At 35.1% G+C, this 12,672-nt stretch overlaps 2 protein-coding genes across 4 annotated transcripts in view; one reads left to right on the top strand and one right to left on the bottom strand.

Moving 5' to 3' along the window:
• Positions 1 to 830: 830 nt before the first annotated feature.
• Positions 831 to 9,216, top strand: LOC126702021 (uncharacterized). Of its 3 annotated transcripts, none has more exons than XM_050400619.1 (5): positions 831 to 1,162; positions 2,302 to 2,409; positions 7,218 to 7,362; positions 7,457 to 7,506; positions 8,704 to 9,216. In XM_050400619.1, exons 1-5 carry the CDS (start codon positions 1,076 to 1,078, stop codon positions 8,923 to 8,925), a joined length of 612 nt encoding a protein of 203 aa, XP_050256576.1. In that variant the 5' UTR covers positions 831 to 1,075; the 3' UTR covers positions 8,926 to 9,216. The 3 variants fall into 3 exon arrangements, with proteins under 3 accessions (XP_050256576.1, XP_050256577.1, XP_050256578.1); XM_050400620.1 differs by having other exon boundaries at positions 833 to 1,162; positions 2,308 to 2,409; XM_050400621.1 differs by lacking the exons at positions 831 to 1,162; positions 2,302 to 2,409; positions 7,218 to 7,362; positions 7,457 to 7,506 and adding an exon at positions 7,513 to 8,195.
• Positions 9,217 to 10,114: 898 nt separating this feature from the next.
• LOC126702020 (mitogen-activated protein kinase homolog D5) overlaps positions 10,115 to 12,672 on the bottom strand; it is a 9,423-nt gene continuing 6,865 nt past the window's right edge. Inside the window, exons 5-6 of the mRNA XM_050400617.1 lie at positions 12,152 to 12,332; positions 10,115 to 10,609 (exon numbers count right to left, since the gene is read on the bottom strand). Of these exons, the coding sequence (XP_050256574.1) occupies positions 10,437 to 10,609; positions 12,152 to 12,332 (354 nt within the window). The 3' untranslated portion in view covers positions 10,115 to 10,436. The remainder of the gene's footprint in view (positions 10,610 to 12,151; positions 12,333 to 12,672) is intronic.

Here is a 12,672-nt window from a genome sequence, read left to right on the forward strand (position 1 = left end):
ACTACTATTTATAGGTCTCATTGCATTTTTTGGTACTGTTCATGGGTTCTACTGTACTATTTTAGTTTTATTTATAATACTTTCAACAAAAAATTTTCAGTTTTAGCTAAATAAGCTGTTCTCAAAGTGTCTATTTGGTAAAAAGGCAAAGATTATTTTTGCTAACTTATTTTACTATTCAGCTTATTTTTGCTATTATTTATGGGTCTCACTACACTTTTTGTTACTATTTATAGGTCTCACTATACTATTTCAGCTAATTTTTATCTTTATCTACAATACTTTCAACATAAAATTTTCAGTTTCAACAAAATAAGCAGATCCCAAACTTTTACCTTTATTTTGGAATCAAATCACATTACTTATTTAAATTAATCTAACGTTTGAAAGGTTGACATGATATAATTTAATTGTTGCATTATGAGAGTAGTATCAATTGTAAACTAATGTGAAAATTATATCATTCATGTCACAATTTATCAAATTAACAAATTTTGTGAAAATAATATTATGCTCGCAACTTGTTAAAGTAAAAAGTTATCCAAAAGATAGTAAAAGAAAAAGAAAAAGAAAATGTGTTGGTAGCATTGCTCATTAATTTAATTAACCCAATCTGTATGTCACATTAAAAAAAAAAAAAAAAAAAATCCACAATCTGTAGAAGGGTGTAGATAATAATATAATTATAATAAGTTTATAATAAAAATAATCTCATTTTGACTTTTTCTCTCTTTAAACAAATCAAAACCTGCCACGTCACCAAATGCTTGAACCCACGTGCTCATGATCTCACCCAACCCAAACTCAATCCTATGCGTCACAGCCTCAAACCTTTGGCTTTGTATCCCTTTGAAACACAAATCAAAACCTTCTCAACCCAAAAAACCTTTTTCTCTCTTCCATTCTAAACTCTAATCCCTCGCACACCCTATATTTTCTCTCCCTCTACATGGGTTTCTGACCGTTAATGCTTTAATCAAATATTTTCCCATATTTTCTCTTCCTTTCTTCTCGGTGGGTTATCTTTCTCTTTTTGATTTTTTTGCTTGGTTTTATCATCTGGGTGTTTCTCAAAATGGGTAAAAATCAAGCTTACAAAGCTATGCAGAGAGCCAGGCTGGGCTCTAGCTCTGCTGGGCCTGATGAGGTTGAAGATGGCATGGTTTGTACCCTTTCATACTATTTCTCATTCTTAATTCTAATCCTTTTATGTTAATTTTGGTTTTAAAAATGTTAAATACTTGAATTTCATGCTTGTATAGTGTTTATTAAATTGATGTCTGGTTCTAATATTTAAGCTCATGTTTAATGAAATTAACAGTATCGTGTGAAAATTTTCCTGCAAGAGATGTGTCTTTTAGGTTTGTGATTTGAATTGTGATGAGTTAGTTGTTAACTATTTGTTAAAATAAATCTGTGGTTTTGATTGGTGACCTAGTATTGAGTGAGGTGTGTGAGTATTTCATGCAAAAGATATGTTTTTTAAGTTTGTTTTGAATTGTGATGAGTTTATGAGATATCCATGGTTCAATTTTATTGATAGAAATCAAAATGTTTGTTTGACTTCTTGGATCAATGTTGTCTTTTTTTAAAGATAAAAACTTTAGGACTAGGATTTGACTGTTGCAATGACTAGGATTTTCACCTGGATATAATTTTTAAATCTTTATATCATCAAGATGATTTTTTCACTTGTGTATCATATGATTGATTACTCCCTTTAGATTGTAGTTCATTGGTGATGAATATTAGCATAGGTTGATTCTATTTATGAAGTAGCTACCCTGCCCTTTTAATGCCTTTTATATAGATGTGTGTGTGTGCGCGCACGCACGCGCACTAAATGTAGGGGTGCCTGTCGCATCCCTGGTTGCATCTTATTGGCATCTTTCAGTGATCATTATTTAGAGTAACAGTGTCCACACCAACAATGATTTTGTGAATTGTCACTACCGAAATAGTGGTCATTCTTCCTCAGGCCTCTAGATTTCTTGAATTGATTGTCACCCATGTATAACCAAGAAAAGATTTTCTGATGAGCACCACTGAATCCAATCTCTCCATCAAACAAATGCCCCTTTTTGAGGAAGAGCTTCTTGCTAATGCAGAACTATGTCACTTTGTAGGACATTGCCTGAATCTTATAACTTGATTTTTATTGCTCTCTTTCATGATTAAACCATAGTGAGATCTTAAGCAAGGTTTGTTTATATGTATATTATAAAAATTTGATAAAATAATCCAGTATAATAGTTGCTTGTTGGATGTTTTCTTTTCCTGTTCTGTAACTGATGAGGACAGTCGCAGGTGGATGGTTCATTTCATTCACCAGAGTGGCATGCTGCTCGTTTGGCCAGCCTTAAAACTTCTCACACGATCACCTGGGAAGAGTATAAAAAGAAGCAAAAGGTAATCTGTTGGACATAGCTAAACTTTATTGCAAGTTTATGAGAGCTTTCTTCATCTGTTTCTTCAGTACCTTCATGCAATCATCTCCCATAGAGGTGTCATAATTGTGTAAATAATCTGATTTCACAAGAATGAGTATTCATAATGGTGAATTTAAGGGTTTTTTTTAATTTAATTTTTTTTTTTATTTGTGTCAAAGTAGTTTTATTTTTTGGTTATAATACACTTTTGCTTTCATAAAAGGAATGCAAATGGGGTTTGATATCATATGAGCAAATGAAATGCATGGATATGCATAAGAAGAAAATTCATTTCTTATTTATGTGCAAATATATGCCCAAGAATTTATAAAATAAGTTTATTTAATTATTTGAAACCTTGCTTTCATTAATTTTGAACCAAGTTGTCTTTGACAAGTAAAAAATTTTTGAACAAAGTTTTACGTGACTATGGTGGTATGTAGTGGAGAGAAATTTTCTTTGGAGGAAAACAGAAAAAAAAATTATGGGAACTCTTAGGAGGGTGGAGCTTGATGGTTGGCAGGGATCCCTATGGAGTAAGCCTATGTTAGAACATTAGAAATTAATGGTCCAGTTTCTCTGGATTTCTTCGATGAGGTTGGTGATGGCTCAAAAATCCATTTTTGGGGTGGAGAGGATACTGATTAACAAATTCATGGAATTATTTCAGATAGCCAGGAACAAAGATGCTACTGTGATTGTTTGAGGGGAGGCATACAGTGACCCTTCATTTATTTGGGGCATGTAGGATTGGGAAATAGAATCAATGGAGGTATTTTTGGATGGTTCATATGTTGCCAAAGTAAACCTGGAGGGGAAGATAAGCTGATTTGGTGTGTTTTTTTCCCAAAGATTTGAGGCTTTTGTGTTAACTTATATATGGCCTTAAGGAAAGATGTTGAATGTAATTCCTTGGAGGTGTATATAGCAGGCTAGAGCTCCTCCATGAGTGGCATCTTTTGTTTTGACAGCTGCAAAGGACAAGATTCTAACAACAATACATAATTTGAGGAAATAGGGAATCATAATTGCTGATTGGTGTTGCATGTGTAGGGCTTGTAGTGAGTTGGTGGACTGTATGTTCTTACATTTTGAGTTTGGTAGAGAATTATGGTGTTTAGTCCTGAGTTTTTTTGGGGTGATGTGGGTTATGCCAAGGTCTGTGATTGCCTTACTAGCTTATTGAATAGGACACTTTGGAAAGAATATTAGTTTTGAAATTTGGAAGGCTATCTCATTGTGTTTACTGTGGAGTATTTGTATGTTTAGATGAGTTTCAAAAGTACAAAGACAAATATCATGTTTGCCAACAGTAATTGCATCATAAAATTTAGAGTTATAAATTTAATTAACCCTAATATGCATGCACTATTTAAGGTTTAACCCCACGATACAACACCCCTTGAGAAAGGGCTTCCTGGATAGACTCAGGAACAACCACATAGGAAATAGAGGTAGTGAAAGCACTGAGATACAGAGACAAGTGTTAATATGACACAAAGCTAGATATTGGGTGAAAAGTATAACTGTGCTTACCTTTGCGCCATGCAATAGGCAGAGAATTGAAAGCAAGTGGCACCTTGGGGGAGACAATGGCTTGATAGGAGAATCAACATCAAAGTATGACAGTTAGGAGAACACAGTCACACACTTAATAGACTTGGGACCCAACTTATCACACCGTGGACCTAAAGCATGAGCATAGCAAACACATCCAAAGATTTTAGGAGTAAATGGAACATGGATGTATCAAGAGATAAGATAACATGAGGTATTGGACCACCCAAAACTGTGGAGGGCATACAGTTTATTACTTAATAAGGTAACAAGCAGTAAGCACACCACTGCAATATGGTTTTGGAACATTCATTTGGAGCAAAAGTGCACGAGTAACTTTCAACAGATGTCTTAACTTATGCTATGTTAAGCAATTATTTTGTCAAGTACGTGGACTGGATGACTGATGAATTATGCCATGATTATAAAAAGATTGATTCCATGATGTATGAAATAATTCATGGGCATTAGCTGATTAAAAAATGCAATTTGAAACATCAAGCTGAGTCTTTTATTTCCATAAAGAAAATTTGAAAATGGAGTATAACTTTGATATTTCTTTCATAAGATAAGATAAATGACTTGAGAGAAGATTAGTGTACTACTAATTTGGGTTTCCATACTGTTCCACAAAAAACTATGAATTTGGGCATCATTAACTCTCCAATTGTATTTGGGATATGACACCAAGTACTATAATTTCTTTTTAACTAACAAGAAGACTTCTATTGACTGCGCCCATTGAGTATAATTGTTATTATTTAATTTGATTGAAGTCATTGAAAGCAATTAAGGAGAACACAGTGAATCGGGGCCCAATTCTTTTTTTTGTTGATAAAAAATTATTAGAGAAACATACACAGAAAACCAAACTTCACCAACTTAATCAACAGCCTGCAACTCCATAACCCAAACTTCTCAAACAACTTAGTCAGCAACTCGCAACTCCATAACCAGAGCAACTGAATCAAGAAAACGAGAAACCAACATACAGAAACACTGGCTACTGGAATAACAGCATTAAAGCAGAAAGGAAGAGACGGTCAGCATGGAACCATTCCAGTCAATCATAAGGAATCCAACCTGTAACAATGACAGATATGAACAATGACAAGGTCAATTGAGAAGCAATTGGGCAATGGCAAGGCAATGAGATCGATGTTGGGGTCTAGTGACTAGATCTGTTGCTGTGAACCATAGACTCGAGTTTGAGAGTTAGTCCAAGGGTTGGAAGTTCCACAAGAAGTCGATTGTGAGAGCATTTGCTGATGGTGGGTTTGATTGCAGGGTTTATCTCAGGTCTGATGATCAGTGCTGATTGATAATGGTCGGCTATGGTTGAATGGGCTGTCTAGGTGGTTGACTATGCATGGTGGCTTTTTCATGGCTTACATCGAGGTCTTTGATACCACGTTAACAACAATGGTATTATTATACATAGGGTTAAAAAGCTAATTGACCATAATACACATGTAATATTTATAGGTTGACCTACCATACAGAATTACCCAATGGCATTTACAACTTAAACAATATTACTCATAACAATGTTCAGGCAAACATGGATGATGTGATATATCCATTAGTATCAATAAGCTGCAATGTGTTGGCTGTGTAAAACCTTGCTGTTGGAGAGTCTTTCTCCAATGAGAATGAAGAATTGTTTTTTGGGGCAACACCAGTAAAGAACTCACTACTGTGTCCTTGCTGGAGGTCCAACAAAGAGGGGAAGTACTTTTTTTTTTGATAAGTAATAAAAATTCATTGATATCAAAAAGAGAAAGACACCCAAGTACATTGGGGGTATACAGGGGAGAACAAATCAAAAACGAACATTACAAAAATCAAGAAAATCCAAAATAGAAGAAAACTGATGGTTTCTCCACATAGAGAACCAATCAAGTAACGTTCTAAAGAAAAGAAGCTTGAGATCGGGCATGGAACGCTCATTGTCTTCAAAACACCTACTATTTCTCTCCTTCCAAATACACCACATCAAACAGTGAGGAACAACCATCCAAATATCTCCATTACGATGGCGGCCAAAACGACCTTGCCAGCAAGCCAAAAGCCCAACAACAGAAAATGGCATAACCCAGCAAACTCCAAATAACCCAAAAACCATATCCCACAACTCCGAAGCAACCGGGCAATGAAGGAAAAGATGGTCAATAGTTTCACTATTACACTTGCACATATAACACCAATCCACAATGCAAACCTTTCTTTTCCTTAAGTTATCAATTGTCAGGCATTTCCCCAAGGCTGCTGTCCATACAAAGAAAGCCACTCTAGAGGGAATTTTTTGCTTCCAAATGCTTTTCCAAGGGAAAAACTGCTCACTATGGCCAACTAGAAGATGGTAATAAGCACTGACCGTGAACCCCTTACTCTTACAAGGCAGCCAACATCTCTTATCTTCCCCGTTCCCCCTTACAGGAGTGACAAAGAGGGGAAGTACTTATATATATATATATATATATATTATTGGTAAGTTACCCAATCACTTGGTGGATTTTAGTCCATGACCTCACCCTCCACCTTGCTCTTACAAGGGGTGGAGGTTCCATTTGAACTAGGGCTCATTGCCAGTATTGGTTTTCTTATTATGAACGTTGCACTTTGCATGCTTCCTCTAAATTATATAGAAACTACAAATTCTATGCTAAACTTAAAAATAAAAATCACATTAACTAAAAAAAAAAAATGTTGTGCATAGAAGCATTGAGTTAAAGCCATAGTTTAAAAGTGGCTTGGGCAGGGTTTAAAAGAAAATATTTCTTCGCAAATTTGTTTACAACAGTACAAGAAAGAATTTTATTCCTAAATTGAGGGCGTGGATGATGAGATTAATGAAGAGATTGCACTTAAAGTCTATGTTATAGATTATCCAAAATTTGTGCATTTGCTATTTTAATTTGGGAGGCTGATTCATGTTTAATTTGGAGCATTTTGTTGCAGAGAACTAAATGATCATTTGAGGGCTGTTGAATGCTTTTTAATCGCAAGGCTGCTTTCCTGAGTACTTGAAAATGATCTATAGTCTGGTTGTAATAGTTAAACTTCCTTGTGTATTGTTTTTTGTTATACAATGCTCAGTACCTTATCATGTTCATGCATTATTTCACTCTATGCATGCATGCCTCCTATATGCTTGCAAATTTTTCTATTGTTGATTTCTTTATTTATTTTTACTATTCTCACTTATGAAATATGTATGAGATGTACTAGGAAGATGAATTGAAAAAGGGGGAAATGGAAGCTGATACAGATAGAATGATGAGAGAGTACAGAGCTCAACTGGATGCTGAAAGGGCACGTAAGCTTGCCCAGGGAAAGAACCACTCCAGTAGTAAATCATCTAGTCACAAAAAAGGTATGTGCAGTAAAGTGTTAAAAAAAAAGGTTTTCCCTGTCTTGTGTTGTCTAGAATCTTTTCTTCTTCCTGAAGGCAATATCTATCTTTGCAGATAAGAAGGACAAAGATTTAAAGAAACGCAGCAGCAGCAGAAAGAGAAAGGTTCCTACAATTTCCTAAATTGTTATTACTCAGATTTGACACTTTATACATTCTAGAATAGTATCTGCTCACATTACATGATTAGATGCAAAATTCGATGTTACTTGACCTTCCTCCCATAAAATATGAGCACATAGGGTGATCATCACCTTATGTTACCATAGTGAGGGAACCATTTTCAATGTCTAGTAATCATGGCACCCATTGGACCAGTCATACTGTGAGTCATATAGGAGTGAGCTTCTGAAGCAAGCCTCCCCCCCCCCCCCCCCCCCTCCTCTAGAAATTTTAAGACTGATACTTTCTTTGTGTTTCCTCAAATCTGATGTAAAGGAATTAGTTTTATAGTCATACTTGAAAATTTAACTGTAATCTTGCTTGTCCATTTATAACTTTCTATTATACTGAAGTCTGCTATGACATGCTTTTGGCATATGCATGAGTTCCTCCATTGGAAATTAGATGCATATGCTGTTTCTGGTGGCTGTAAAATTGAAATCCCCCACTTCCCTTTGCTCATCCTGTCTGTTGGGGAGGAAGGGAGCATTTCATTTTACATTGGAACTGCAGAATTTATAGTAGGCCAGAGGCAGTGGTGGCTGTATGTATTTTCATTTCCCTTTCCTGTTCATTTTTTTGGTGCTTTAATGCTCTGTCTCTGGGTTGCTTCCCGTTGCCCAATTCCTAAGGTGTAAACATTTTTGTTTTCTGTTGGCATGCCATCAATATTAATCTTTTATTTATTGGTAAAAAAGTTAATAGAAACTTCTGTAGCAATCATAGCTCGAAGCTTTATTTTGTGAATTGTGTAGTGGCTTCAATCCCTTGTAAACTTGCATAGAGTTGATGTAAGTTAAAACCAGATTGAAAATGCCATCAATATTAATATTTTATTTATTGTTACAAAATAGTAAATTTTTTTTTGGGTTGCAATCATAGTTCAAAAATTTATTTTTTGAATTGTGTAGTGGCTCCAATCCCTTGTAAATTTTGCATGGAGTTGATACAAGTTAAACCAGAATTTAATTTTTAAAGTTACGTGAAGATTTGGTGGAATCCAAAAGTTAGCTATTCAAATTTATACACGACCATTTAATACGTGTCATGTCTCCAAATTACTTGATCATAGCCATGCAACTCAATTGTTGCAGTTGTTTCTGACTCAATTTCTAAACCCACCCTCATTTGTCCCTGCAGCATTCAAGGAGGAGATCTTCTGAGTCTAGCTCCTCAAGTTCGTCTTCAGATTCTTCTAGTAGTGATGAAGAGGATAGAGAATCAAGAAGATCTAAATCCAGGTCTAAGAGAACTAAGAAGGAAAAGAAGCACAGGTCAAGATCCAAGCACTGTAGCAGTGACGATGACGAGGCTGATGGCCCCGTGCCACTTTCAAGATTCTTTGAGAGTGTAAAGAGCTAACATGTTGAGGATATTATTCTGTACCTATAAAAATTCTCTTGCTACTATAGGAGATGAATTCGTTCTTTCTTAATTAGCTCTTAGCAAATATGGATTGCATTGTTTCTTCCCTTTCTCAACTGTGAGCTCTTTGAGATAATATTTGGTTTGCCATTTCTTTTTCTAAAGTTCAATTTTATGTTCTAGTCTGGTAGAATGTATCCTATCGTGTGTAATGAACTGTATTATACGAGTTCATGTAAGAATTTTATAGAACTTTGAGCAGGAAAATTGAAGTCATTACTCATGCAATCATGGTTTCCCCCAGCCCCCCCTGAATTATTCAAAATTGGTTATACTTAGAACTAGTTGCTTTGTATCTTTTCGGATCCAGTTTTATGGACAATTCATGAACAGCCTCAAACCATCCATTATCAATGCATTTTCCAGATGCTGTGATTGATGACATCACTCCAATTTTAGCATAAAACCATAGTCTTTAGTTGCTGCTAATAAATTTTCACAGGAGTTGGTGCGGGAGCTTATCCAGTTATATTTAAAGGTATGGTTGTACATCTTGCACACAAGATATATTGACTCTTGATTGGGATTTATAATCTTATTTGTACAAGAATTGTGCCAAACCACCACTCATGCGCTATATCTAGTAGTAATATTTATTTTAGTTAAGTAAATGAAAGTTCCCACTCGAAAAAGAAAAGAAGGGAAGCATTGGAAGCGAATGTATGCTGAGGATGAGCATCAAAACGAAGGTTACGGTACAAATTTACTTCAGAAGCATCTACTATTGAACAATTCTTCTAGGACCATATTATTTGTCACAACTTGTCGAAGTAGTCGATTGTGAGTTGAGAACAATTACTTTTATATTGACTTTTTGCATATAGTTAACCACATTAGAGCTGTAGCTAAAATTTTACAAAATTTGCTTGCCTAGACTTTCACACTGCCAAAATATACACACAGATTTCAAAGATAAATGTACGTTTGTTCAATCACGGGTGCCATGCCCCTTGAACATAGCAATTACTAATGGCTTTGTCTCCCGGAAAATTTGAGAACAAAGACCACAATTCATCATATAAAAATCATTGATCAGGCCATTACTGGAACGGTTTCTACTAATTTATTCCAAAATATAAACCAAGAATCAAACCATGATCAGAATTTGTGGAAGAAATAGTACAAAGGATCAGAAATTGTTTTTTTAATTTGTTTTCTACTCTCAAATCTGAAACTACAAATGTGCACGTACTTTTAAGAGAGAGAGAGAGAGAGAGAGATCTGTTCATCAGATGTTGGCTTAAATAAAAATAAAAATAAATAGAAAAAATAACAGCAAAACAGCCGACACAAACACCATTACGCTAGTTCCAGTCCCTTAATTCTGCCCATAAACCAATCAATTCCAGATCCACCCAGTTTGGAATGGAACATATATATACATGAAGAAATCAATCAGCGAGGGTATAAAGCACAGAGACAACACTGATCCAATAAAGCACAGCTTGTTAGTGCAGATACTCGGGGTTAAATGCAAGGGCCTCTCGGTAGATCAGCTCCTTCATTTGTTCCTCAGTCAGTGCATGCTGCTCAAAATCAAAGCTGAAGGGAGTCATGCACACAGGCTCATCACTGATGTCATGCAGAGATGTTAGATAGGGGTGAGCCAACGCATTTTCAACTGTTCAAGTGGAAAATCATATGTCAGAGTTTTCAATAAATGCTTAAACATAGACATAGTATTGTTACAGAAATAACCACAAAAAATTATGAATTAAGTGACTTCACAATTAATCATTAGAAAAGTAATATATCAGAAGCAAAAAAAAAAAAAAAAAAAAAAAAAAAAAAAAAAAATTCATGAATTGACTTCCAAATTTAACACTAAATGTGGCCTGATGAAAATGCAATTCTGTAATGTTCATGGACACAACGGACGAGGTTCTCACGCAAAAATTATTTTATGCATTCCCCCACCTCATAGTGTGTGGGATTCGAATGCTGTGAAGGAGAGTATGCATATATTTGATGCATTAGACACCTTGGTTTTCATGGAAAATTTATGTGAGAAGCCTTTTTAAGACAAAAACAAGGGCTAAAGAACAAGTTATCTTTTTATATGAATTATAGAGTTTAGGTAGTCAATCTAGCATTTTGAATGGCAAGATAACAGCACCAGGGTTGTACAAAATCACCAAGGTTGAGCTTGGATTCAGAAATTGAACCTGTGTCTTAGTTTCAGCACCCTCACTAAGATTTTTAAAGGGGAAAAGGGAGTTTTTTTCAAGTGCAGGGTTACAATAAGAGGTCTCGATGTCACAAATTACTTCTGATATGTCCTTAAATATCTCCTAGTGTTACCAACCACAGTATTAAGGAACATAGGCAACAAATGGAAATTAAAGTGGGCGTTCCTGAGAAAAATAAATCCTTAGAGATGCTGAAAATAGACATACGTGCTGCCAAAGATGTTTTTTACTTGCACCTTTCACCCAATATCATCATATGCCTTGATTCTTCTAATATCAGCACCATTGGTCTAAGGTAGATATCCTATATATATGCACTTAGTGCACAACACATAAATAAACTCTGTGAGTTAGTTCTGGTTTTTTTGCTCTCATATAATAAGTAAAAAGGTTCACCTCCCCCTAAAGAGGAGAAGGCTAGTACCTTGATTCTTTCCAAACTGGAAGATATATAAAATTGAGACTGCAGTTAATATATCAAATATGCAATACATTATACATGTTTGTCTACATTGTAGCACTTTCACATGTAACAACAATATAGCAACTTTGAAATATTAAACCAAAAATTTGGCAAAAAGCTAAAGAACACCCTACCCAAAACCAAGTATGAGGGTAGGTCAAGCCAATCCATAAATTTAAACAAATGTTGTATATCAAATGCACAACAGAATGGCATACTAAAGGAATATGTCAAAAAATATCAATTTCATTTTTTCAATATATTGACCAAATCCATGAACATATGTAGTAGTACACACGCACACAAGATACGTGACAAAAACAAGTTATGCCAGACCAAAAATGCATAACACTGAAACAGATCCATTTATATATAAAACTGCAAAACATGTGGTATAAATTTTACAATTAAACTACTACTGTACTGCAAAGCTTAGTTGAGAGTAGGGCTTAGATGATATGAGTTCATACTTGTATTGTTATGCACAGAACAGTAGGAAGCATAAACTCACCAGTAATCCTCTGTCTGGGATCAAATGTTAACATCTTTTCAACAAGATCAATGGCTGCAGGATGGACATGTGGAAACTTTTCAGTTAAGGACTGCCGACGGTAAAGAGGAAGTTGCCGAATGTATCTTTTAGCATTTTCATTCAAGAATCCCAAGTCAGCCTCTGTTGGGGTGCCAATAAGCTGCAAGATTTTATTTGAATAAATAAAATACTTTTTATTTGATAAAAAGCAACGAGTACAACAGCATTACAAGGATTACAATTTTAAACTTGAGTATCCACATTTTAAAACAGAAAAGGAAAATGTCCTACCACCATCACTCAATTATAAAAATATCTTTAAAAGATTGTTTGATCTTATGGGTTGGCTGTTCCAACTTCATCATCCTACTATTTCACTCTTGTCAAATTGTCCACAAGATGCAGAAAGTTCCTGCATTCCAAGCTTTAGAATTTCCATGCTTCTGAAAACTTCCTCTCCAAAAGCTTAACATTTGTGCCACTTCTTGGCATTAACCATG

The sequence above is a fragment of the Quercus robur genome, chromosome 10, assembly GCF_932294415.1.
Source record: "Quercus robur chromosome 10, dhQueRobu3.1, whole genome shotgun sequence".
Taxonomy (NCBI): domain Eukaryota; kingdom Viridiplantae; phylum Streptophyta; class Magnoliopsida; order Fagales; family Fagaceae; genus Quercus; species Quercus robur.

Excerpts from the sequence above, each read along its gene's own strand:
- LOC126702021 (XM_050400619.1), top strand. The coding sequence starts at position 1,076 with ATGGGTAAAAATCAAGCTTACAAAGCTATGCAGAGAGCCAGGCTGGGC. Across the intron at positions 1,163-2,301 it reads ATGAGGTTGAAGATGGCATG|TCGCAGGTGGATGGTTCATT; the intron begins GTTTGTACCCTT and ends TGATGAGGACAG. Across the intron at positions 2,410-7,217 it reads AGTATAAAAAGAAGCAAAAG|GAAGATGAATTGAAAAAGGG; the intron begins GTAATCTGTTGG and ends GAGATGTACTAG.